This window comes from Euwallacea fornicatus, chromosome 10, assembly GCF_040115645.1.
Source record: "Euwallacea fornicatus isolate EFF26 chromosome 10, ASM4011564v1, whole genome shotgun sequence".
Taxonomy (NCBI): domain Eukaryota; kingdom Metazoa; phylum Arthropoda; class Insecta; order Coleoptera; family Curculionidae; genus Euwallacea; species Euwallacea fornicatus.
In genome coordinates, this window is record NC_089550.1 from 2376579 (window position 1) to 2402393 (window position 25815).

At 37.8% G+C, this 25815-nt stretch overlaps 1 protein-coding gene across 6 annotated transcripts; it reads right to left on the reverse strand.

Moving 5' to 3' along the window:
* Positions 1-99: 99 nt before the first annotated feature.
* On the reverse strand, positions 100-25722 carry Rhp (rhophilin). Of its 6 annotated transcripts, none has more exons than XM_066286271.1 (12): positions 25412-25718; positions 4778-5022; positions 3242-3432; positions 2412-2516; positions 2011-2170; positions 1877-1958; positions 1651-1820; positions 1364-1563; positions 1121-1315; positions 838-1067; positions 628-780; positions 100-569 (listed from the first exon to the last, which is right to left on the reverse strand). In XM_066286271.1, exons 1-12 carry the CDS (start codon positions 25517-25519, stop codon positions 363-365), a joined length of 2046 nt encoding a protein of 681 aa, XP_066142368.1. In that variant the 5' UTR covers positions 25520-25718; the 3' UTR covers positions 100-362. The 6 variants fall into 6 exon arrangements, with proteins under 6 accessions (XP_066142368.1, XP_066142369.1, XP_066142365.1 ...); XM_066286272.1 differs by lacking the exon at positions 25412-25718 and adding an exon at positions 15059-15412; XM_066286273.1 differs by having other exon boundaries at positions 404-579; positions 25412-25722.
* Positions 25723-25815: the final 93 nt, after the last annotated feature.

Below are 25815 nucleotides of genomic sequence, written 5' to 3' on the forward strand. Positions count from 1 at the left end.
TGATGAAATTTTCACTTCTACTGTACAAGAAGCCTATTAGTGTCCTAATGTTTTTTTTTAAGGAAACATTCATAATTTTATTACAACTTCAACCACAGATAACTTCCAATGTATAATGATTTATTATTATTACTGCATTCACTGTACACAACAATTTAACAAATAATAATATATTAGACTCTATACATGTCTGTCTCATTCACAATTCAATGAGCGTTCAAAAAACAATAAATTAAAAAATAGTCGAGTAACAACTTAAAAGAGAAAACTAAAAATAAATAATTATTTGTGTCCTGCTTATATACAAAAGATTCGCCTTAATAAAAGTAGTAATAAATTAACCAAAAAGTGACTTAGAAAATTTATCTGAGTATAACATTCTCGAAGAAGTCCTTCCCTTCTCTACTTGCAGAATGGTTCCGTTTGAACGGGTTCCAGTGCATCAGCCTTTTACTGTTATTGTGGTTGTGCTGCGCCATTGACCCGGAAGGACTGGACATTCCACTGGAGACGCCACTAGAGCTACTATGCGTGGACACGGACCCCTTAGATTGATTCGATTTCGTAGTCTGAATACATCTGATTTAGTTCTCATAATAATTACAGACTATTACAGAAGTTACTTACCTTTAAATAGTTTCTATCCATAGGAGTTACCAGTTTGAGACTTAAAGAGTCGCCGGCATTCTTGATCAGGGAGACTAATTCTTCGTGGCTAGCCCATTTTACGTCCTTGTCCCCTATACTAACAATAAAGTCTCCTTCTTTGACACCTCCAAACTAAGTAAGTTTTATTAGTAACATTATAAAATGGGATTTATTATTATTTATGCGAACCTCAGCTAAAGATCCAGGTTCAACGATCGCGACGATGACAGGAGCGTCTCCACGCACAGAAAACCCAAAACCATCAATGGTTCTTCCTCTATGCAACTGAACTAACCTGGGAGCGGACCAGTGGCGTTTTGCTGAGAAAATAGCTATGGGGCCCAGACCCCTGAATAAGTCGTTTACTCTAAACTGCGCAAAATCCGGAGGAGTCAAAGACAATTGGAACTTTGTTGCAGCTGCCGAATTTCCTCAATTAAACCCACAATTTCACACAGGAAATTTCACTCACGTTGTACTTTAGGCGGATCCAACATATCACTAAAATCATCTTCAGTATCTGTAGATGTATACCCTTGCAGGGCCTTTTTGTGAGATTGTCTTAATACTGCAGCAAGGGCGTGTTTGCCCTTTAACTCCCTGCACATTCGGTGCTGCCTTTGACACTCTTCTTGGAGGACTAGGGCCTCCCGAAGATGGGCCCTACCTAAGAGCAATGCTGTAGAATAGTCGAGTAGAGTGAAAGAGATGTTACCCAGCAGTCTTCTTTCGTTTGCGTCTTTGGGGTTTCTTATATCCAACTGCGTAGAATCGTTTTGCACGTGCAGGAATTGTAGAGTGTCTTTGGTGGTGCTGGACATTTTTCCTGCATCTTTGTGTAGTACCCCTGATGCCACGTGGCAGTGCGCCAAGCTTGTGTAAAATTCCCTTTTGACTTGCGTGAGAGATATCCAACTACAAAGGACATTACAGTTAATTTTAAATAAATAATTTGTAGTTAGGACATAAGTGGAGGTGATTTCTTCGTGAGTTGTGGCCTACCTGTAGGGAGCATAATCATGTACCGAGTCGTGCGAAATTAATTCATGAACATGCGCATAACACTCAGCCAACTCTGCAGCCTCCTGTGCCAAATCCAGGCAAATATCTATGGACCTATTTTCTTCAGATTGCAACTGCAGCTTTTCCAAAAGACATTCTCGAGCTTGGGCCTTAAAAATTCAATACATTTAGGTACTTAAACTGGAAATTTCCATAAATTTTTTACCAGCATGAGCTGAACCAGCATTTCCAGAATCTCTGGGCCCAGATCCATGGAAGGAGCGTTGGTGAAGTTTTCGTGAATATACCTTTGAACAATACTGTTCAGGACTAATTTTGTAAGGCAAATGGTAAATTTACCTAAACGTGCCGGCGGCTCTCAAAAAATTGTCGACTGCAGAATCGAGGCCTTTAGCCGTCGAGCGGTCCTGTTTGGCCCCGATTTGTGTGTAAATGGCACCCATGTTGAAGAGGACGCAGGCCTTTTCAAAGGCCACAGTTCTTTGGCACGAAGGAACACCTTTATGAGATGATGAAAAAATCGTTTTGAGAAAGATAATTATTTCTTTTTAAAAGATCGAAGATAATAAAAGTACAAATCTCATAATTTCTTAGCAAAATGGTGAACGTAATATTGTCTGAAATTAGCAATTACTTTGACGAGTATCATGAGTTTTTTTTTAATGGCGAACCTTATCAAACTATTACTTTAAATTTGCAAATATTTTTTAAAAATATTTTGGGGATCCAGACGGACTTACCGGTGAGAGAATCAAACCATTCGAAATAAATTCCTAGAGATCGGTCGGGAGGGAAAAATCTTCTTTCCACATAGTACAATTGGTTGTAATATCGGAAAAGAAGTCCTAAAAAGGAAATGGAAAATTCTTTAATATATTGGAGAAATTTAGATAACTCAATAATCACAAAACAATTCTCATTAACTCATCAAATGACTTTCATTTAAGTTCAGGTCGTATCATATTATCCAAGTCAATCAATGACCTATGGAGGAAGTGGGTTTAGCAGTATTATTTTTTACAGTTTTATACACCTTTTTTGAGAAATCAGATACTTATCCGTCACAGCGAAATCCGAAGAAGTGAACTTATCGTTTCTCTTACGTCTTATATGTACATATATGTGCCGACTGCTTCGGCACATGACGCATCTTTGACAGCACAATGACCTCATAAAAGTACTAATACATAGCGGCCCTCCGTTCAAAGAGTTTAAACAGTTTGAGTGGAATGCCGGCAATTGTTTGCTATATTCAGTTGTTCTAGATTATCTATATCAACAAATAGTCTTCTGATTACCGGTGATAACCGATTGTGTCATGGTTGCTTGGATCGATGATCGCAAAGAGTGATGCCATCTATAGGCGCAATATATAAAGCATAATCGCAACCAGAATAGGAATATCGGAAGTAGATGGTGTAAACAACATTCCGAACTACGGCAGTACTGATTTAACATAACATGATGTTACCCAGAATGCACTGATTTGTAGAGTTTTATTTATTATGTAAGTGATATTTGCGTGCCAATTACTTGTAAAATTCTTATATGTATCGAGTATCTATCTTACCTATCCCTGTAGAGTCCCTCAATGGCGTCCTCATCGCCTGCCTCGTGTCCATAAAATCGGCTATGGCGTCCTCGTACTTATTAGCATCTTCACTATAATGCTCCAAAATAAAGTCCTTAAAGGGCTCCCTAAAGTCGATTTCCTTCGTTTCTTTGAGTCCTAAGGGGATCATCGGCATGACAGCATTGGTGCTGAAACCCGAAATCCTGTGTAAAGAACATCGCCCTAACATTTAAAGGAGCGTTTAAATTCGCTGTTCACCATTGGAATCTCGGAAATCGTAAGAGACGCGGTAGAAAATGCGCAAGTTACTGTCGTTCTGGCAAAAATTATGTCATGTGCATGTCAAGATCTGTGAGGTTGGCATAGAACGACCTCTTATGCCCCTGTCGATGCAGCGCAAACAAAGATTCTAGTATTGATTAAGGAGATGTAGCTTTGCATATTACAGGGTCTGCCACTAGCCGCACCAGCTATTAGTAAGATAATTGTTACAAATTATTTCCTGACATTCTAAATTAGGGATAGTGGAGTTTTTACACCACAAAACTGCCGAAGGCATTAAGATCTTTTAAACACGCGGAGGTTCTCAAGCATAAATCCGGTCGAACGTTCGTACAAAATTACATAAAAAATATTCGTATATCGTTCATTAGGAATGCAGATATGGAAGTATTAAAAACCATCGATGGGAATGGTTTTCGAATCTCATTGGACTCAATCTGGGTCAGGTTACCGCTGGCCTCGGGCGAGCGTCGCCCTTCTTATGGCGCGTGTTTTTGTCGGTGAGAGAATCTCTTCGACAGGTTTATAGACGGAGTGTTAAAATCAAAGTGTTAAAAAAAAACCACTAACGATACAGTTTAATTTGGGAATTAATTAGTTCATCAGCCAAGCTAAGACAAAGACGTCACAAAACTGTCAATGTCATTGTCGCCCTTTGTGTGGCATACTGTAAAAGTGAAAGATTGCCCTATTACCCCGGCTGCCCATTGGATGTAACGGGAGATCCCATAGCGTTAAGCAAGTCACATTTGTCAAGTCATTTAGTATGCTTTTAGGAATGGAAATCCCAATGCATCTTCACGGTTCATCTTGGTGCATAATTTCAAGGTCCTTTTTACTACGATGATATTGAATTTTACGCGGGTCATTTGCATAATATCTGTGTGACCAGCACCCACGTAAACGGACATTAGATCCGAGAGGAAAGTCTTTTCGCTGCTTGAAGAAATTTCTTCACGAATGTAAATAAACAAGCTAAAATTCCTCGGTAATGAGCACGCGCATTCTTCCGCAGTTAACTGCGAACGGTGGGTAATTTACAAGAAAGCCCGCAAGGCGTGTCCTTTTTGCCTGATTATTTATGTCCAATTTGCCAGCTTCAATAAATAATTATCAAAAATGCGCTTTTTGTTAATATGGAGAGAAAGCGCACATTTTGCTATTATTTCTCGTTTTGTATCATATTGCGGGTAGACACACTCGTTTGAATACGACCTAAGGGAATAGAATAATTAAGGACATTACTCTTACCTGTCGCTTTGGTACAGCTCCACTGAGGAATTTAGCTCTGCCAACTGTTCCTTGAGCAACTGCAGGTTTGAGTTGACGAAACTCAACTCCAAAGCCACAGTTTCCTTGAGTTTTTTGTTAGTAGTCGCCTTGAAGAGGTTCTCTGCGCCTGCTCTGAGGCGCAGCTCTTTGTTGATCTCCTGATTGAGTTTGGAGCGTCGATTTTGGAGTTTACCTCTACAGGTAGCTACGCGGGGGTCGGAGCCCTAAAACAAGAACAAAAGACAAATGACAAGTAAGCACCAAAAATTGAAAATAAGGCGCCAAATTGGGCCAGTTTTCTATTTCTCATATAAGCGATTAAGAAGGAAGCGCGGCAACGTCGATATTAGTCGGGCGGTGGTCGGCCATTTCGCACACTTATTCTGAAATTGAGATAGACATTTACATATCTCCATACATAAAATACTCATCCTAACAACGGTAATTTGTAGCTGATGATGACCACCAAGGATGACGTTCCAAGATTAATCAAAATTACGAAACATACTCATTTGCTTCTTCTAGGATTGTGGCTATTAAAACTAACTTTAGGGGTAATTGAACACTGGAGAACATTCACTTGTCCGTGCATCCTCCGGTATTATATATGAATGAAGCGACGATAAAATTTACCCGGTAATCTTTGCGAGAAATTACGCGTCGTTTGAGGTCGTTTAGATGCAATAGAGCCTCTTCTAGGCTATTAATTTTCCAAATCATTTGCCGCACACGGTCCACTGATTGCTCATCATCGTTAGTTATGCTTGGGAATAACGACTAAATTCGCCTCAGTTAATGTGCAATCAACGTCGATTTGGAAAGACAAATTATCAATGTCAAAGGAGAGCTGTAGGTTTTATTCGATAACCCGAAACTAAAAAAATTAACTATTGAAGATCTAATTCATCAATATTCGAACGCATAAATGAACATTCGTCGCTTCATGGTGCAAAAGCTGTCGCTCGAATACGGCGAAAATTAAAAATTGCAGAAAATTAGGAAAATGACCCCATATTTTTAAAGTTTACAAATTTGTAAAAGTTTTGTCGATTTTTCGTTTTACTAATTTTAATTCGTAAATTTTCGAAAGTTCAGCGAGTTTTTGATAGCTGTGAAAGTTTTCGAAAAAATTGTAAATAGTTTTGAGGCCTTGAAAAAATTCAATAACCAAGGAAAAAATTAAAAAAACACTGACTACTTTGCAAATAATTGACTGCCCGAAGCACGCAGGTGCTATTAAGAAAAGAGAAACTCGCACTATTTGTCAAATGTTGAGCTCCCTCGGCTTCATCCAATGACAACACAAATGCTCGTCTTTTTCCGCTGCGAGGCTCACCTAGCAACACTGCCATCTTTTGACAGAACAGCCAGGCGGAACTAGAAACTACTACCAGGCGGCCGACATAGATGGCTCTATGCAAACTTTTTTACCACGTCATCCAGCATGCCTCTATCAATATTTGAATTAAGTTTTTTTGTTTGGAATCATGCATTCAAGAGAAACCGACATGATTCTACCGCCAGGGTCCCCCTATTGCGATTTCCCACCGAGATATACTAATGTGAAAATAACGATTCTCGAGTGGCACTAACGACGATGAAGCGTGTCGAGTCGATCTCCGGGATAAGAAATTCTTCCTGCTGGGGGCAGCAATGCAGCCATCTTCATTATTATCACTATTATTACTATGCAGATTTAGCACAACACTAGAGACAACTCATTCATCATTCGCTGCGCCTAGCAAATACGTGTGTGTATCGACAGAGTGAAGAGCCCCTGTGCAAGAACACATACGTGCGATTGCTCATTAGACGTTATAAATTTCTCATTACATTGGCAACATTTTCTCATCGTCATTAAATATGATTAAGGCAATTCCTGCGAGCAGGAAGATGAATTTTTAACCAACCGTATCTTGTTCTGTAAACATTGCATAATTTGCAGGAGCAGATTACCCGATCGCGTCGCATTAAAACGCGCCTCTAAATCAACCTGACATGAGCCGCAGAAAAAGCCACTTATGCGAACGCTCTCGATTGCAAGATTAGCTCTAATCAAAGCATAAATTCCCAATGATATCCAATCAGAAATTGTTTTTGCCTCGGATGTTACTTTTTGCTATACATACTTCATTCGCTACGGCCTCTTGTTTAAATTATGGGAGATTCAACTACGTAATTGATTTTACTCTTTACCTCAATTTTGGGTCTCGAGTCCCCTTTGTGGCGATTTGACTGCCTCCGGAAGCTCTGCCTCTGCACCCACTTGAGCATCTTCGCACATGGCGGAGCCCATCATCCAGAATCCATCGTGGTGGACGGTCGCACCAAGCCACAATTCAACTTATTCGGAACATTCCTTCTCATGAATGTGTTGAAAATGCACTAACCGGCCAGAACATCATAGCGAATCAGAGGCAAGAAACCGTTCTTCATAAGTAGAATAAGTGAATTCTTCGCTGCCGCAATAACAGATGATGGATCGGGGCCGCTATTTACGCGGATTTTTCGGTCATTTTCACTAGAAACGTGTCCTATGACCTAGTCGGGGAAATTACTAGATGAACACCGATGCCCGAATAAGCTAGGTATCAACAAACAACGTATTTCTCACTTGAAGATGTTGCTCATATATGCACACACGTGTAACTAACAGTAGTCAAAACCGAACTGCGATGTAAAGAAGCGTCAGCTGTCGATTATAAAATTGTGTTAAGTAGCAGAAAATTGTTCCTGTTAAGTTAAATGCAACTAATTTGGACCCGCGTAACTGTAAAACATGGCGAAATGCTCGAAAACGGTTCGATTCGCTTCGGGGTGCCCACCAAGACGTCTACCAGGGCGCCTCTGAGAAAAATCAGTCTAGCGTACGCCGCAATGGGGCACAGGGACTGCTCAAGCATTAATACGTTACGTTACATGTAAATATTTATCTATGGAAATTTTTTAATTTCGTGCGAGGTCCAAAGAATCATCAGCGGTTTCAGAGACTGAGAAATGTTTGTGCAGCCCCTGTATGATGTTTATGGTAATTTTGCAATTTGTTTTCGGTGATGTAAAATCGCGCAAACGTTGCAGATTAGCAACAAACACAAACGCACCTTGGAAACCGCAATGTTTTACAACATGCCGATTTGCTGTGGTTAAACACGGATTTTTGTGCACGAAAAAGCGGTTTTTATGCACTAATAGTGTTAAATTTTACTATCAAAACAGGCCAGATACAAATTCCAAACTGGTTTATTTTAGGTCGGTTCATACGTCAAGCTAATAACAAACCTGCTGAAAGTATTTGATACAAAATTGAAGAAAATTTCAAAAATTCAAAAATAATTGAAATTGCACTAAAGTAAATATCGATCGAGAAAATCTGAAAGTTTTATTGGTTTTTAGCGGCTCAGACAATTTGCCGGCAGCAGTTCTTGGGCCAGTTGCCGACACTGAATCTTCCACTCTTCGGACTTCCCAAGACAAAGGGACATTCCGGTGACGCACGTGGGCACGTTGCCTCCGGCAGTTCTAATGGAAGAAATGATGAAGGACAAAAACCGCTGCAACAACGCCATTTATGCAATTGCTAAAGGAAAAAGTTCGTCTGGAACACACAGTGTAAGGTGCCTAATAATCCACTATTACACGAACAAGAAATAACACAAAGGGCCCAAAGAAATGACAAGGTATCCAGCCACATTAGACTATCAAATGCACCTCTTCTACTCGGATCTTCTAACTCCAGAGGTAGTTCTAGCTTGTCACAGTATCGGCTTTGAGTAATCCCGAGGATTTGCGTAGCCCCCCCGACCTGTTTTCCGAAAGATCAGGCCGACTGTCTTTGGACGATTTTTTTCGTCACAAAAAATATTTAAAGGTTTTGTCGATAGAGTTTGGCTTTAGTGAAATACATTTTAATGTCGTTCGTTCAGTTTTTGCGATATTATATATATAATCAGTTTCATGGAAAACTCGACAGCAAAGATACAGGCAGGTGAATATAATTCCTTGTGCTAAATTCGCATGAATTAAACCAGTCTTTTGGGTTATAACAAGTTTTATTAGCAAATTAACTATTGGAAATACATATTCAAATCTTTTCTTTTGCATTGCTTTATAACTTAATTGGAGAACCAACCACATAAATGTATGTAGACCATAGCCTGTCAGCCATGTGCGCTCTCTTAATTTAAGGCAAATACGGTTAATGCCATTTATTTTCCGCAAGACCATTAAATGAATTTCGTTTGAACACAATGGCTTAATAAATCTATCAAAAGCCGACTTTAAAAACTATTAAAATCATTAAGAAAATAATTAACCGTACGCACATGTGTTTTGCAAGTGCGGCATCTATCTTTTTTTTGTCACACTGAAAATGCCATTTGTCATTTCGGAAATGGAGAGGCGCGCAAATGGGAAATTGGTGTTTAATTTTTCGAAAAAGCGACTTTTATTATTTTTTCTCTGAAAAAAGAATTTAACTGTGACAAAAGAGGTCTGTTGGAGTGTTTAAAAAGGGCACATTGTTCGAAAAATCGTTCCTAAAATAAATGATTTCCCCACGCGAACGCAGTGCGAAAAGAGCAAATTTTAATTTGCACTTTCTGCAATTTTCACAGTGATTAGTGGTGTTTTTTTTTCAGACGAGGTTAAAATCGGCGGAAACTTAAAAGCTGGAAGGAATTTCAAGGGAGTAAAGTAATGATTTTGAAAAATGACCACTAAAAAGTCAACACACCTACGCCAATGTAGTTTTCACTATCGAACACGGCAAATTTGGACCTACCTTTTAGGTACTTCTCAACATGATCGGTGGCACTCCGCGACAAGAATAATTCAGCAGAAATATCTCAGTGATGAGAAACTCCTCAAGACTCTTCTCAGACACCCATGACTGCAGCAAACCTTTGCGCAAACAGTGCAGTAATAAATCATTGACAAATAGAATAATTTCTCCAGATGAAGGCAGAGAGCGACATTATCGTCGGTCATCATTAACAGACCAAAGACAAATTTATCGGAACGTTGGTCTAGGAGGCTGATAAAAAGCTTCTTCTGACAATTCGCTCCGAGGCGACTTTATACGTTTAATCCGCTCATTTAGGTAAAAAACGGCCGCTCCTTAACGACAGCAACTGCAGGAAGTAAACCGCTCTCAGCAGGTATTTATGGAGATTTCTTCGCTGATTCGATGTTGCCAAACGTGACCCCCACACTCAGACTCAATTACGCACTTTGTCCTGTGGCGCCATTTCCTCTTGTGGCAATTCGGGAAAAAAACTACGTTGAATCACAGCGCCATCTCCTGATGAACTGATTATGAATTTTCTTCTTTTGACTTTATTTACGCTGGAACCGAAAACAATAAGTTTCTCCCAAGACCAGGAAGAAATCCCGACCATTACGCAATAACGAGATGAGGGGAAATGAGGTCTACGTTAATCATCTTGATTTAATTAGCTGCAGAAGCGGTTATGGCCGTCCAATCTCCTGAAGAAATTATGTTTGTTTTTGCCCATTCGCGCGTATTTAGTCTACATTTAATTAGACAAAGGTAGATTTACTTCCTGTAGCTTATTTATTATCGAGGCAATTCAATGACAAATCTTTTGAGACTAATTAGACATGCTTATGATGGTCATGACGAAACACTTTCACATCTCCAAATGTCCCTCTGAGAATGACAATCCACTTCTTACCGCATCAGGCACTTTCTCCATTAGTTTTTGGTTGCTAACTAATCCATTAAAATAATGAATTGATTAAATTAATTATATGCGTGTTAGTTTTTGATCGAAATTAATCTGGCGGTGTGTTGGCAGGCCTAATTTGGTTAGTTCAAATTCCTGTACCTATAAGCTTAGTGCAAAATAAATGCGCGTGGCATTGAACTCCATACTAGTTTATTTCGATTCCCATGAAACAAAGCACTATTTAAAATGAATTCACGAAGCGCTGTACCCGCGATGGTACCACTACAGCTACTACGGAAGTGAACGGTTCTTTTCCTATTCTTCTGGTGATGGTTTGGCCTCAAAGATCTCCTATGCTTCGCTGAACTATTATGGACGTTAATAAGATAAAAATTCGACGCCAGGTTGCAATAGGATTAAAATGGTTGCAAGAGGCGTTAATTACTGTGATCGTTCACCTTTCGGACAGCTTCCCGGTTATTTGCTTTCTCTTTGGGCAGATAAACACTCGGTAGATTAAAAATGGCGATGTTGCCTTTGGCAGTTTGAAATTGATTGGAAATGCAGCTTCAAAACCGCGTTGAAAATTCAGGTTATTTATATTCGAATATTTTTTATCTTTGGATCAAATTCTCGTTGCTTCCTGCCGCTGATATTTAAACCTTATGTGGAACGTCACTGGTTATTTTAAATGTTATTTTTCAATCGTAACATCGTGAATACGAGCTGCACAGGTGCGGCTGCATTCATTTTTCAGGGGCAAATTTCTAAAGTTGTTGCTTCAGATTTTCGGGTAATTTTCCAGGATTTAAGCTGCTTCCGATTGAATACTCCTGTGAAACACCACTGATCATTGTAAAAAATGCCGGAATTTTATGTAAAAATAAGTACTTTTTGAACAGTCGAAATCGCGTTATTGCATGCATATTGTTTTTCTACATTAACTTTCCAGTTTTCTTCTCAAAATATTTACTAAAATGTGCTCATTTCATTAGCAAAAGCCACTTACCTTAGCGCAGATTAATTTATTTCCCCACTTACTTCAAATCTAATGAAAACCACAATGGCGTAGAAGGATTCGTTTCAGAGAGATGAATTTTCAAAATCATATATGGTCTCTAAACCGCCACATTTTTTCCACAATTTAAGATCCTGATGATGTAGTCCTCATGTCAAATGCCACTGATCAATGTGACCAGTGCAAAAAGGTTGATTTCTATACGCTCAGACCACATTGGCGTAGACTAATTCATTTCTTGGGAGTAACTTTCAAAACATTTAGACCTATAATTTGAGACCCTCAAACTTTTTCAATAAAGTCATGGATTGAAAATGGCATGGGATTGGCTTTGGAGATGAAATAAGCAGAATAATGAACCGCCATCTTACACAGGTTTTTGAGTCTTTATTTTTGAGAATTTCCATGATGGCGGCAATGCTGATTGTCGGATGTTCTGAGAGGCCTATTAAGGACTTAATGACATTTCATTTTCCCAACAATTGACAGTCGTCAATGCCATTTGTTTTTGATCCCATTGAACGATTAACAGTAAATATAAACCAACTCATAAATTTTTTGCTTTTTGGAAGTTGTATTCAAGAAATATTTTGCCAGTATCATGAAATCCTATCTTTGACGTTTGCCTGGGATAACTAATAGTTGATCAAACCGCCATGTTGAAGAGAGTCGTTATATGATGTCAGAGGGTGTTTATTTAATTCTAAAAAATAATAAATTGTAAGGTGATATGCTTCTCAATACTGAATTGAATTTAAGAATATAAAACATTTAGAGAATGAGACCAATGTCACTGTCATTACGCAAGATAATACGGAAATGAGACATTGACAGTGCTGATAACGGCCATTTTGTAGGTAAATTTTTCTAATAGACGATGACGCCATTATGAGTATTTGTGGAAGCATCGATTTCGTTGGGTTTCACAGAAAACTTTCTATAAGGATTAAGCTAGGAGTGATGAATTTGGTGATGATGATGTAAGTGGTGAATTCTCCATTTACATCATTTCCTGCGTGTCTAAGCCGAGAAACAGTTACGGTTTGCGACATGCCTAAAGAGGAAGAGATGCTGCTTGATAGGGACTGGTTTCTTAAACAGTATAATTATTGCGTGCGAAAAGTACTGCTATGATCGCGTCGAGATAGAGGTACTATCGATGTAACTGCTACCCGTTGTGGAAATTTTTAGAAATCACCTGTCACACTTAACGTTTAATTGGCGTTTATGTAACTTCGGTTATTATAAACTCATAAATCTGTAAAGAAATATTTGCATTCGGACTTTCCCTTGTTGTTGTTGCGGTCAGCATTTTTGCATAACTCGCGAGCTATTAGCCGTAAAACTATTCGAATTGATTGTAGTGTGTAAATACTATTTGTATAACACCCGTCTAGTTACTAAGAAGTGAAAAACACCGTGCAAATAGCACTTTAAGTGTATATGATTAATTTTTTGGCCATATCGCTGATGATGGTTTTTGTTGCCCAATTTCCGTTGTTCGGCCTAGAAATGTCTTTTATGGCCAATGGAAATAAATCGCGATCATTCCGGCATCAATACCATCTTATGGAAAAACATTTTGAGAATTTTATGACTCCCTCGAATTTAGGTTACTACTGCTTCGAGCAGGTACTGGTTTCGGTAGCCTTGGGCAGCTGGTGAAAGAGATAAAACTTAAATTTATAAAGGTTTAATCAGCCTGAATTGATAAATAACCTCGTGGTTAAGCTGCATATAACAGTCTCCATTTTCGGTTATTTACAGGCTCAGGTTCGGAGCAGTTCTCCTCCGTTCCCACTCTTTTTGATTAGATTAAGATTAGTCAATCAAAAATATAAACGTTGTTATAATCCGATTTCACGCAGCACTATTACTACCACTTCAAAGCAATCTTCTTAACTGTAACCAACGTTTGGATTTACCGATATAACAATCTCTGTTTTTTCAACGAAAGTGAGCAATGATTACGTGCTAACATGTTGCATTATTGTTCTTATTTATTTATTCCATTATTACATGCAAGACATTATCATGCAGTCAAACTAAAGACAGTATAAATTATTTAATAACTTGTGAATGAATCGTAACAATGTGGGTGGTTTTTTTGTTAGGTAGGTAGTACCGAAATAACCGGGTTATGTTGTGATTTATTAGTCATACGCTTTTTTTTCTGAAATTAACTTCTTTTATCATGCAAAATAGAGATTTGCTTCCACTGTGCGATCATAGCGCCCCCCAAAAGTGTTACTTCAACATGACAAGTTACAATGCGCGAAGCATTCGCACTAACTATACATTATCCTTCAAGGGTCGTTCAAAATTCAGAGTTAAGATTTCCAATCAAAGACATCCATTTACAGTTCCATGATCATAAAACACACAACATTCTTCGACCGATCATGAACTTTCTTACGATTTCTGTCAGATGTTTACCGAGCCAAATCACTATCTTGTTCGACTGTAAAGGCTTCTGTCGAGTCGTTGTTACACTAGTCACCACGATAACCGTGGCTGCTTAAAAGGACCCTTAAGATATTGCCTCAAAAGTGTCATAGACGGGCTTAATGGCTTAAAGCCTTTGAAGTGTGTACACATGGTGGATCGTTGAACTTGAGATGCATTAGGTACTGGGTACTTATGAGCAGGAAGAGTCGTACCATCCCAGGCCATGTTGGATTGTGTGCGCACTTGCGATAAGTGATATTATGATTATGGCCTGATGGCGAACATACTCGGGGGTTATTTATGATGGCCGTGGAATTCGTAACTGGACGGGTTTAGTGGTTGGGTTTATGGCTTGGTTTATGCGTGATAGTATCTATGGGGTTTGATGCGAGATAAAGTCGAAATACTCCAAAAAAAGGGTTAACGTTATAAAGCAGGTGATCGCACTGTTTCAGGACCCAGGAATGTTCCAATGTTGACCCCGTTCCGCAGAGTCAACAGTTGTGTGCAATCCGAACTCATTGCATTGTTCATCGGCACATCAACGGCACAACAGCTATTTTCGCCTCAGAGTTACGTTAAATATGCTTAAAGAAAAGAATTTCGAATGAAATCGATTAAATAAGCAGCGTGAAAGAAAATGAATCAATAAAGCAGCCTGCGAAAAAGCCTGAAAAGTCTCATAACCGGTAAAACTTTAAATGCTTTTAATTTAGCAGAAATCCCAACAATTGTGCAACTCTTGGGACGTGCTGAATGATACGCTACCCTTCGGATATATTTGATGGGAACCAACATGGGTTTTTGCTACTAATCTTCAACAGTGGTATCAGAATTAAGAAATTGGCACTTCTGTTGAATGGGAGCATTTTTTTGGAATCAGTCAGAAGGATCTACTGCTAAGTGAACTCTGTATAACATACCCAACTGAATACTCTTCGAGGGTGGCCATATCAAATCTAACCAGAATAAAGCATTTGACAGATTAGAAAATACCAATAATTTGATATCCTAGATTCGTCTTATAGTTAATAGATTAATGATGGTCACTGAAGGCAGTTTTCGAGGGGAAGTGAAGACATAATTTTCAATTATCTTTTCACTAACCTGGGGTATTGTGATGTCCGGTAAAATCACCATATCGCTCCCTTTCTCGTGCTCCTTATAACCCAACACTTTATCGCGTTTACCGAAAGTACAAAATTTGTTCATATCTCCGTTTTCGACCGTCTAAAATCGCACTCATTACACAGGGTTAAATCCATTTTACCACTAAACGTCGATGATCGATAACGCACCGATCGATAACCGAATGATGACGATAGAGCGCCCTCAGCTTCTTCGCGACCGGATAGAAGAGAAAGAGGAAAACGGTACTTTCCGTTCGTGCATGCGGCGCACTGGCTGCGCTCTCTTCCGAGATAAAGAAATGAGGTTGGTCGACTGAAGAAAGAAGAAATCGACCGGTGTCGGTGATAGCCGCGGGCCAGAAGGTTTCGCTTGAAGAATCGCGACTCGCTGAATGGAATGGAAAACGGATGCCTCGATGCGATTGGAAGGGGGTTGGTGATGATAAAATTGCCTTTTCCTGTCATCACGAAAATTAGTGTTTAAATGGCTCTTCAAAACGGAAAAAAACACCTGAAGAAGAAGAAGAAAAATTCTCCCCACCGGAACTTACGAGACGCGCGGTGGGTGACGTCAAAATGACCTAAGAAAGGAAGTTTTTTATTTATAATTTGGACAAACCTACAAATATCAAAATAACGTCAAACTCTGGTAACGTGCCACCCCCAAGTCCCCTAATTTGACCCAATTAAGATCCCATCCTTAGGCCTGAGTCAAATTGTTCAATTTCAGGGTCAAAATATTCTCCGGTAATCACGTCTAAATGATCCGTCAAAACAATACTGCCAACTACAAAGTCGATAAACATACGCTATTTTCGTGTTACTTCCATACAGAGAACGCTGTTTTCTCCGCATTAAACAATTTGACCCATGAGGTCAAGATACTAATACGGGTCAGCCCGACGTTATTCCTTAGAAACTTTCTAAGGCGATTTTGTCTGGAAAGTGTTGTACAATTGACACCCTAAAATAACGCTCTATCCTTACTTAAGCCCGGGCGTAGAACGAGGAAGGAAAGTCCCAATTTAATTTAGCAAGCACCTATCAATCGCAAAACATTTGACCTGAGAGCTTCGTCTTCTAAGGTAAATTTTTTTTATCTAGATAATAACACGTTACCTCGAAGTGACGTCATTTTGATTACGTTTCTTGCCGCTACAGATTACCCTTCAGGGACCGAGGGTCTGGTTAATTTCTGGTATTCCTTTTATTCTCAAACATGATCTATCCAATAAAGACCTTTACGATTAGTGATAATCTTCCTCTATAAGCAATTGACTTGCAATAAAAATTCATCACGGACATACCGGTGCGTTGCAGTTTGAAACGAACCAGGTAGGCAACTTAATGGAAACAAAAACTCGAAAAAATTAGTATTCAATCAGCCGAGACGAAAAGAAAAGGAAACGGATGGTACGCACGTATGGTACCAGAGATGCGTGCCTCTCATACAATTAAGGTATTGCCTCCGATTGTTGTGTGTCATAAGATGCATGGTGTCTTTCTCTTACACTTTGGTATGCGTGGATCGTTGCTGGATGCGTGCCGACAATGGGGTTGTTTCGGGTGTAAGTTAACTAATTTTTCATCACACCATACTCACTTTTTAGTTAAGTTCATTGTACTTAAGTGGACGATAAGTTTTTGTTTGTTCGTTCAAGGTTTCTTAGTTGTAAAAAAGTGTTTTAGATAGGAAAAGCAAACGGGTGAATTAAGCCGCAGATAAACAGGTGCGGACATTTTTTCGAATTAAGACGTTATCAGGGATCTAACCTTAGTTTTGGTTAGGCCAGTTGAATAATTTGAATAAAACGTGGTTGCGTCACAAGAACAAACAACTTCAAATTGCTAACAAAAAGACAATAGCGAGATCATACCATTGTTCGTTGTCGAAGGCGAAAGATATTCTCCGAGTCTCTGATGGCGGCGGCGACTTAAGACTACCAGCACTACGTAACAATTGAAACTGTGTGAACTATGTATTTTGTTTTAGAAAACTGATAACAGTGTTTTCGAGTTTCAAAATGACAAATTTCCTGGGGTTTCGCATTTACCTAACGCTAAAAAACTGTTAAAGTAAAATAATTCCATGGTTCCACTCCTAGATGAATCGTTAAAAATTACAAAATTGATGCCATGTATGACAATATTTTTCTAAATTAAATGAATACCAAGTCAAATACCAAATGTAAATGTATGTTATTAAATCGATTTTACGTTTTCTAGAGTTGAATGCATTATTACTGCTTCAAAATTGAAAAAAAAATCGTAAGAGAAATCCGATAATTCAATCTTAAGGCTCTTAACTTCCAGCGCTTTTAAAGGTTCATCTGGTTCATTTGAAAGGTACAAAATACTATGTGATTCGACACACCTTATGAGATATCGGTTCTACGTAATTTGTCTTTTACCCCACCTATCATCTGCAATTTGCAGTTAAAGTTATTTTCTTTGATTAAAAATTTTTCAAAAGCCACATTTGTAACTTTCACATTTTACAACCTTTCAGAACATATCCAAATTCCACATGTATTATTTTTCTGTCTGCCTGATTCAAACACATGTGGAGAATGCTTTTGAGAGAGGCGTAAAATCAATCGCATGTGACGTCAGCAGTTAACAAGACCTTTTTTAACCATTTCAAACCGCATTAGCACGAAAAATGGTTAAAATAAGTGAGTGCAGAGACCATCTACTTAAGTAAGAAATCGGACATACATACATAGACAACCAACTCAATGACTAATGAAACAAATAACAGTCGGATGGAAACAAACATGTCAGACAGCAATTGACAAGGTCAGATACATCATCATATCATTTGACGTTTCACTGTGCATTGTGTATTGCCTATGTGGGGTCTTGTACGTGTGGTTGCTTCGGATTTTTCCTGGAACTTACGGGTATTATTATCAAATTAATACCTGAAACGTATGTTAAAGGAAAAAAATGGTATTTGTCCGAAGTTGGTGCAGTTTTATTTAGACTTTAAGGCCTTTAAAGCGCATTTTGCCATCGGGGTGAAACGCGAAACCGTACAAAAAGGGATCAACTTTGTCATTTGCAATTAAAATGAACCTAGTAAGTCTTCCTAGATTGGATAACGCAGTGGGCTGCATCCATGAATAAAACAACGAATTTTAAAGGAGAAACCGAGATGAGTATAGGCCTTAAATGGGCGTGGGCTTTGTATTTGAATATAATAGCGCAGATAAGCAAATTTTATCTCTTCAACATTTATTATGTTAATCCATATACACAATAAAGACAGAGACAATATAAGGGCTTGATCGACCAAACAAGATAGTAACTAGATCTCTATAGCACACGCTACTATTAATGCAAATATATCGTGATCCATAACCATTTATTCCCCTGTACACGTTGGTATATACTATTCATTACAACGACGTCGTGTATTATGGCCATAGCTGCCCACTTGAGTATGTCCATAGAGCAACGCAAAAACAAGATTATTAATGCGAGGAAATAAGAAATCGGGGAATAATGATGACATAATAAGCTGGAACTGTGGAAATAAATTGATTAGATTGTATAATCAATAGCCTGTGGAGAACAATTACCACGGTCATTATTGAAGAAGGTGAAGCAATGCAATCTTCTTGTCCTTTAAATTCCTCGCCGATTTGTCAGGTCGTGCGATGTGTAGGAAATGACGATGCCTTGGGAATATGCACTTTGAAATATTCGCAATATCCACAAGAGCTCTTATTTCATTACATGAGATATAAATTTATATTTGCAAGCACTCAATAATGCCGCTAATTGCATCCAGAAACCGATTGCGTTTTAATCAAAATCATGTAATCTTCGGACCTCTTTGGCGCACATACATTTAAAGCTATGCAAATGCATGACTATTAATTCAATAGGGCGCTAACGATCAAAATACGACTCCCCGTGCAAGCTTTAAATCTGTTTGGTTTTACTTGGATTGAATACGGAATTAGTAGGCGCATTTACAGGCCTAAATCAATCGAGTTCGCTATAAGTCTTCATGGAAACGTAATAAAATATGCGAAAAACAGGAAGGGCTAATGAATTAATGAGTGCAAGAGAAATCATCTACTTTAGCAATGAATCGGAGAGAGACGACCAACGAGAGGCTGGTAGAGAGAAAGTACCAGATTCATGTATATGACAATTATTACATAAACAAGTGTGTTGTGTTGCATACGGAGCTCTTTGATGGTATTGGATTATGCTGTATAGGTATAAAGTGATATATACTGTAAAAGGTTTATACGTGAAACGGTCTCAAAACAGCTCTTAAATGTCCTAAAGATTGATTACAAATATCAGAAATTCGAGGAATGTAGAATTTTATGCTCCCGAAGGTAGCGAAAATAGTTTGACAATGTTCTCAAATTATTTGATGAAGATTCAAATTATTCGACAACTGATAAACACATACATATATCTATGTGAAAGTGCATTAAGGAATTTCTCCTTGTGATTGATATGTTGATAATATTTAAATAGTGTAAGGGGCGTGCCATTGTGTTTCCAGGACTTAAAAGGAACCATATCGATAACTAAAAGATTGAACAAGTAAAGTTTTGAAAAACTATTGAAAATAACATTTCTGCTGGGAGTCTGCTTTGAAAAATCGACATAAAAAGACATAAAACAAGAAATCTCGTGTGTAAATCCTTTTACGAACTACTGCCTATTAATCAGTCCATGACGACCCTCTGCAACAAGAAATTAATACACAGAGCTATTTAGCACTTAACAACCTCACAAATTACTTTATTCGAATATATCAGCGCTATTTGACATTGACTTTTAAAGAACCATTGTAAAAATGCAAATTGAAATAGCGCTGGTTGGTCTACATGATGGTTGCGGTTGCTACACCATATCGGTTCTTGACCTTGACTCCAACAGCAATCGGATTTGTTACACTTTTATGAGTTAGTCAAATTTTCATTATTCTTATAATTATTTCATTGGGTAATATATGGGAAAAATCAAGGACAAGATCAGTTTTCAAAATTTATTATTTTATATCTACCTACTGCTCCCCATCACTAATCTTCGATTTTAAACAACGATTAATGATTACTCATTATTTGCTAATAAATGGGAATCGATAAGCCTCTTAAAATAGCATCCACTTAATTACCCCTCAGGTTGCAAATCAACTGTAATTTATTAGTAAAACTGTTCCTTTCGGAATCGACAACTACAATAATCCATAAAACTTAACGTCTCCGATAAAAATGCAAAAATAGTGGTGACTAAATCTTTTTTTTATGTTATTTTTCCGTGTTTAAAGTCTGGAATTTTTAACGTTTACGCCGAAGTAGTTATAATGAATATGAAGCAATAAAATTACAAAATGAAAATTTGCAAGCAAATTTGCTTTGTGGCCATTCCATTGGCTGCAATTGATTGCTACATAGAGATAGGAAATGAAATTAAGCAGAAATAATCACAAAATAAAGATAATTGAAAAAATTAAACAAAAAACGATATTTAGTTTCGAAATGCGAGTCAAAGTTATTATGTGCCATCGTGCAAAAAAATCGAGCAAAATTGGCTGCCGGGAAATGTAGTTAACAACGCTTCAGTTAACAGAAGATATAATAGAGAAGGAAATTTGTTTCCAGGCCATTTATTCAAGATTTCTATATAAGTGCTAAAAATTTCATATTTAAGAACGTTTGTTTCTCCTTGATGAGCAAAACCAACATGGTGAACTAGTGAAAAAAATACGGACATTCGCGTTAAGTTTAATAAAAACCAAGCTAATTCGAGATATTATGTAAAAAGTTAAAAATAAAGGGCAGTTTAGGTGCCCTAATTATAAATTCAAAAAACCACGCCTTTTTGTAAGTAATGTTTTAATAAGTACGGTCATTATAAAGCGGGTTGAGGAATAAAAAGTAAGTTTGTTTTGGGAGGTCGGGGCGGATACCTGAAAATTTTGACCAGTGCGCCCGACTTGCTAAGGCTGGTTCTTCATATAATCAAACACAACCATATAACCACAAAAAAGCGAGAAGTGCAGAAAAGAAACAATAGAAGTGCGTAAAAAAGAGGTTTGGAAGCTTCGCATTCAGCTATAGTTTAGGTGTAAATACCCTTTGCAAATAAAATTTGAAAATTTACTGAAAGTACTGCATCAAGTTTAGAACCAAACCTGCTCAGCCTTCCAAGATAAACTTCAACCGGTCGTCCCGGCTCGCCCGCCGTTAAAATCGTTGTTGCCCTAAACGTTTTTCTGTAAACTATTCTCCCAAATTCAGTAATTACTTAGTTGAAACTTAGAAAAGCTGCTTTTAAAAAAAATGTTTGATTTTCGTCTTTTTACCGCGAAAATAGTCAAATCATCGACTGATATCAACTTTTTTTGAAAAAACAAATGAAATTTGCTGCCACTAGTCAGTAATAACATTTGAAGCACGCCATTGGGAAAAAAAGTTTACCATGAAAAAGTGATTGCGTCACCAGAGTACTATATTCTTTATTGTTGCAAGCCTCATTTGTGGCTACTTTAAACTGCACTTACAAGAGTTCTGATACTCAAAGAGTGATGTATAGAGGACTAAAGTCAGTACATTGCAATAGTTGGTAACCAGCATAATTAAATAGTTATTGACCGTGAAACCATGACTTTCTTTTTCGAACGTATCGAAAGTGACTGTGTCCCAGAAAATACATAAAACTCATAAATTATTATGACAAATACGCAATCAATTAAATTTTTACCATGCACGTTCCAGTTGATCGGAACACTTACATGGGTACCAAATGATCGAACAGATTGTAAATTCGCTTGTTTGCGTTTAAGTATAAGGAGGTATATACGTGAAGTGGTTGTAGATTCTTTTATAGTGTTGAATTGCTCGTTTTAAGTAAAAGTAGGTAAATTGTCTTGAGAGATTAATCTAATGACGATTTTGAAGCAATAAGTACTTATCTAAATCAAGTATGGCAACTGAGCGTAAGTAGAACGTAAAAGGATTTCTATCTTTTTATATTATAAGATTTTATTAATGTTTTGTTTAATAAGAAGACTCGAAAATTTTTTCAAAAATGTGATTATTCTTTACGTATTTTAGATGTGCAGAGATGCGTTCCGTGTCCAGACAATGATTAACTGGAATGCCTGCAACTATGCATTTTATAAATCAAGCCAAGAAATTAAAAATTTTCAAACCCACAACAATATAGTCAAAAACACTCTGTCCACATATTTATGTGAGAGTGTAAACTATGTACATCAATTCCTTTATCGATAATCTTAGGAAAAAATATTGTTGCGTCGTTCATTCACCTTTCAAAACGTACAGAACGTCGTCCACCAGCATGTCGAGAAAACATGGGTTAATTTATAAAATTCATGCCTACTTTTTATTTATTTATTTAATACATTTTTAATACAGTCCTAACCACTCACTCGTCCCTTGCGTGCGCCATACCTCAATGTCACACACCTATAATTAATGTAAACCCTGCCTTAGCTGGTGCGGGATGCGTGCACGGGTACTTCCGGCCACTTGACGGTAGCACTTCCGGATGTTTAAACGTACCATTGTGTAAATATACTCTAAACAACACAGTTAGGTGCATATCAATTTATTACGCATCTGTGTAATTCTTCACATACGAGTAAGTCTCCCTCATTTGGAAATCGTAGAACATGAGAATTTACTGTTATTGCAGTTGTAATCAATGTAACTCGAACCCGTGTCGTGTTATTAAAAGTGAAAGAGATAAGAAAAAGTGTGGTTTATGGTGGAGCAAGTCGTATGAAACGGGCAATGTGTTCCTTGTTGATTATAAAGAATTAGTTGTTTTTGTCTGTTAAAAGTTAAAGCATTAGATTAAATATGATAATCAAATGTTTGTAAGGTTTCATGTCTTAACTACCACTTTATGCCCTGTGCCTTTTCTACAGACACACAATTTTCTTCGGTTGACCAATAGAGTTCAAGTTACCTAGACTGACTAACGATCACATAATATTGTCCCGCTATCTATGAAACGATAGGTTATGACTGCCGGTACTTTACCCGTCTCATAATTATGAAATATTTAATTTCTCTGGGATCACGTGAGTCTATTAGTCACATCTAGAAAAAAATTAAAGATACAACGCAACAAACACGAAATTCTTTTGGTATCTAAGTTGTTAACAAACTTGATAGCAAGATAATATAGAACAACTCCATTAATACCACATTAAGATAACACGTTTTGTTATCGGATTATTTATAGGTAAATTCTCGAATTTCTAATAAGGCCTTGCAGTACTTATAACGCATAATCCAATAATTTACGAAGCCGTATTGACACTCCCGGTTTTTCTATTATTAATTTATTGCCGCAATTTGCAACCGTGTCGTTTGAAACCTTATTAAATGGTTTTGAACAAACTAGTAATCTAGTAGAGAAAACGCAATACTTTACGTCAATGGACGTGGCACTGAATAAAATCTGACAATGTGAAGCTTAGCTTTTGTTTCTCTAGTGATTATGACATCTGTCAATGCTGCCACATTTCAGAGAAAATTGGCAGAGGAATCTGAGATTTAACACAAATAAAATTTCGTAAAACTTCAACAATATTAGAAACAAAGAGATCTGCCTGGAAACAGCAAAATTCACTTTTGATTTTTTAGTTCACAATTCTGAGGCGGGTTCTGTGACTGTCAAATAAGATAAGTTTTGTTTAAGAAATCAGGATCGGACTGAATATTTTTTCCATGGAGGACAAAAACCAGTATTGTAATGTTTCGCATAAAACACAAGTTCTATCTGGCAACAAATTCGGCTTGTATGTAGTTTTTTACATAGATCGAAGAGTTGACACGTATCAGGGTTCCTAGATTTAGTTTCACATTCAATCAAGGATATGAATTAGATAAGTCACGTGTGGTTCAAAATCTCGTTAAAACTTCGTTCCACTAAAATTACGCAAAAAGAGGTTGGTTTAGCAACGTCACGCTTCTCTTCTGTTTCTGTGGTAAAATTACACGTGCTCTAGACAGCTGTCAAATGTTACCTAAGAAGAGGAAAACACGTGCTCTTCATGTTGGTTTTGAAAGCCTCAGGTAGGCGTTATTCGTTATCAGGTATTTGTTATCAGATAGTAAATAGTAAATGACTTAATCAATCGCAACTTAATATTGCCAGGTGTTTATTGACAATAATCTCCCGTTATGTTACGATTTGATTGCAATTTTAACGTGATAAATCGCATGAAAAAATCAACAGCGTTTCGCATCTTTTCCGGGTTTCCTATATGTCTCAGAATAAGTACATTATGGTCGTGTCCAAAGTCAAAATTGTTCACATGGCGAGGAAAATTGATTTAAAGACCACATATCAAAACCCATAAACGTGAACAAACCCATAACGGTTTTCGCAATAATTATTGCCCATAACTATGTAAGTGTACAGTGGGTTTTTTTGCATTAATCTCGCCATGTATCTACTAACAAAAGGCCTCGTATGGCTGGTTAAAATGGTATGCGCGTATTTGATTCCAAGGCGAACTTATAGCATAGGAATGCAAAAGAATTACATATTATTATGTGTAATTAATTTATAAGTAAAATGCGAAATTTTCTTCTCATTTGCTCTTGAGCTGGATGCAATACCATCGTAGCTTTCCCCATCAGAGCCTCGATAGCGAGAGTAATTCATGTTAAAGAGTAATTTTGAAGGCCTAATTTTAAGAAGTGCTTAAGGAAGGTCTTTCTTATTCGCGGGAACGTTTAAATTGACAACTTTCACTCTTAATTTATTATGATCTCTTTTGATTCTATCGCAGCTTAGCAAATTCATTACGCAAGTTTTAGCAGTAAAATTTAATGCGGATGGGAGTGTGTGACAATCAGGTCTGATGGCTGTGGTGTTGAAACTTCGCTAGAAAAGACTCTTGTTGGTGCTACCCGAACTAGAGACGAAAATTACATAAGTGAATTGAGATTGAGATGTTGAAGCTTAGTGATAAAACGCTCTCAGCTTGCACCCTAAGAATAATCCTTGGTGCCATCTTGTCTTTACAACCTAACCATTATTACCAGCATCGATTAACGATAAATTATGCGAAAACTTAATACTTAATTTCGAGTTCTTGCATTTAAATCCATTAATCTCTAGACGTTTTTATACACTCGTTACATTTCAATTACAAACATTGTAAAATCTATTCAACTGTTGCCTCATTTTGACCCATTGTTAAATCTCCCCTGCTGCTTCGCAATAATTGGTACCTCCGCTTGGTTCTCACACACCGCAAACGTTTTTTCACGCCTCTTTGGGCAATTAACACAACCCTTGACAAACTTACCCTGACAAACGGCTTTCTGGGCAAATCTTCCCCTATTTCATCCTCAGCTGTCTCACATTGTTCCACAGCCTCGACATTTCTCTCTTCCGACACTTTTTCATCGACCATTATTGTATCTCATATTTGTTAGCGTCTAAATAACCAAAACAGCCCTCTCACTTGACACTCGGTACCAGCGGATATTTTCAGTTTTTCAATGCACTATCGAGTGGTTCCCGTAAGTGGTACGCGTGTGACAAAGCGAATCGAATAAGCGCCGCGACCGAGATCAACTGCACTGTGGAACAAGCGCTAGTTCCATGGCACCCACGATTTTGTGTTTGTATTCGCCGCTGTTATCAAATCGCGCCTCTCTATTGTCCTGGTCGTGAGTCATTTGTTTGGGGGTCGCCCTCGCTGGAGAT

What these genes read in the sequence shown, in the direction of transcription:
- Rhp (XM_066286268.1), bottom strand. Translation starts at nt 25,519, where the DNA reads ATGGTCGATGAAAAAGTGTCGGAAGAGAGAAATGTCGAGGCTGTGGAA. An exon ending in GAGCTGTACCAAAGCGACAG is followed by an intron (nt 3,433 to 4,777) that starts GTAAGAGTAATG and finishes TTCGGGTTTCAG; the next exon opens with CACCAATGCTGTCATGCCGA. An exon ending in TGCTGGTTCAGCTCATGCTG is followed by an intron (nt 1,821 to 1,876) that starts GTAAAAAATTTA and finishes TGAATTTTTAAG; the next exon opens with GCCCAAGCTCGAGAATGTCT.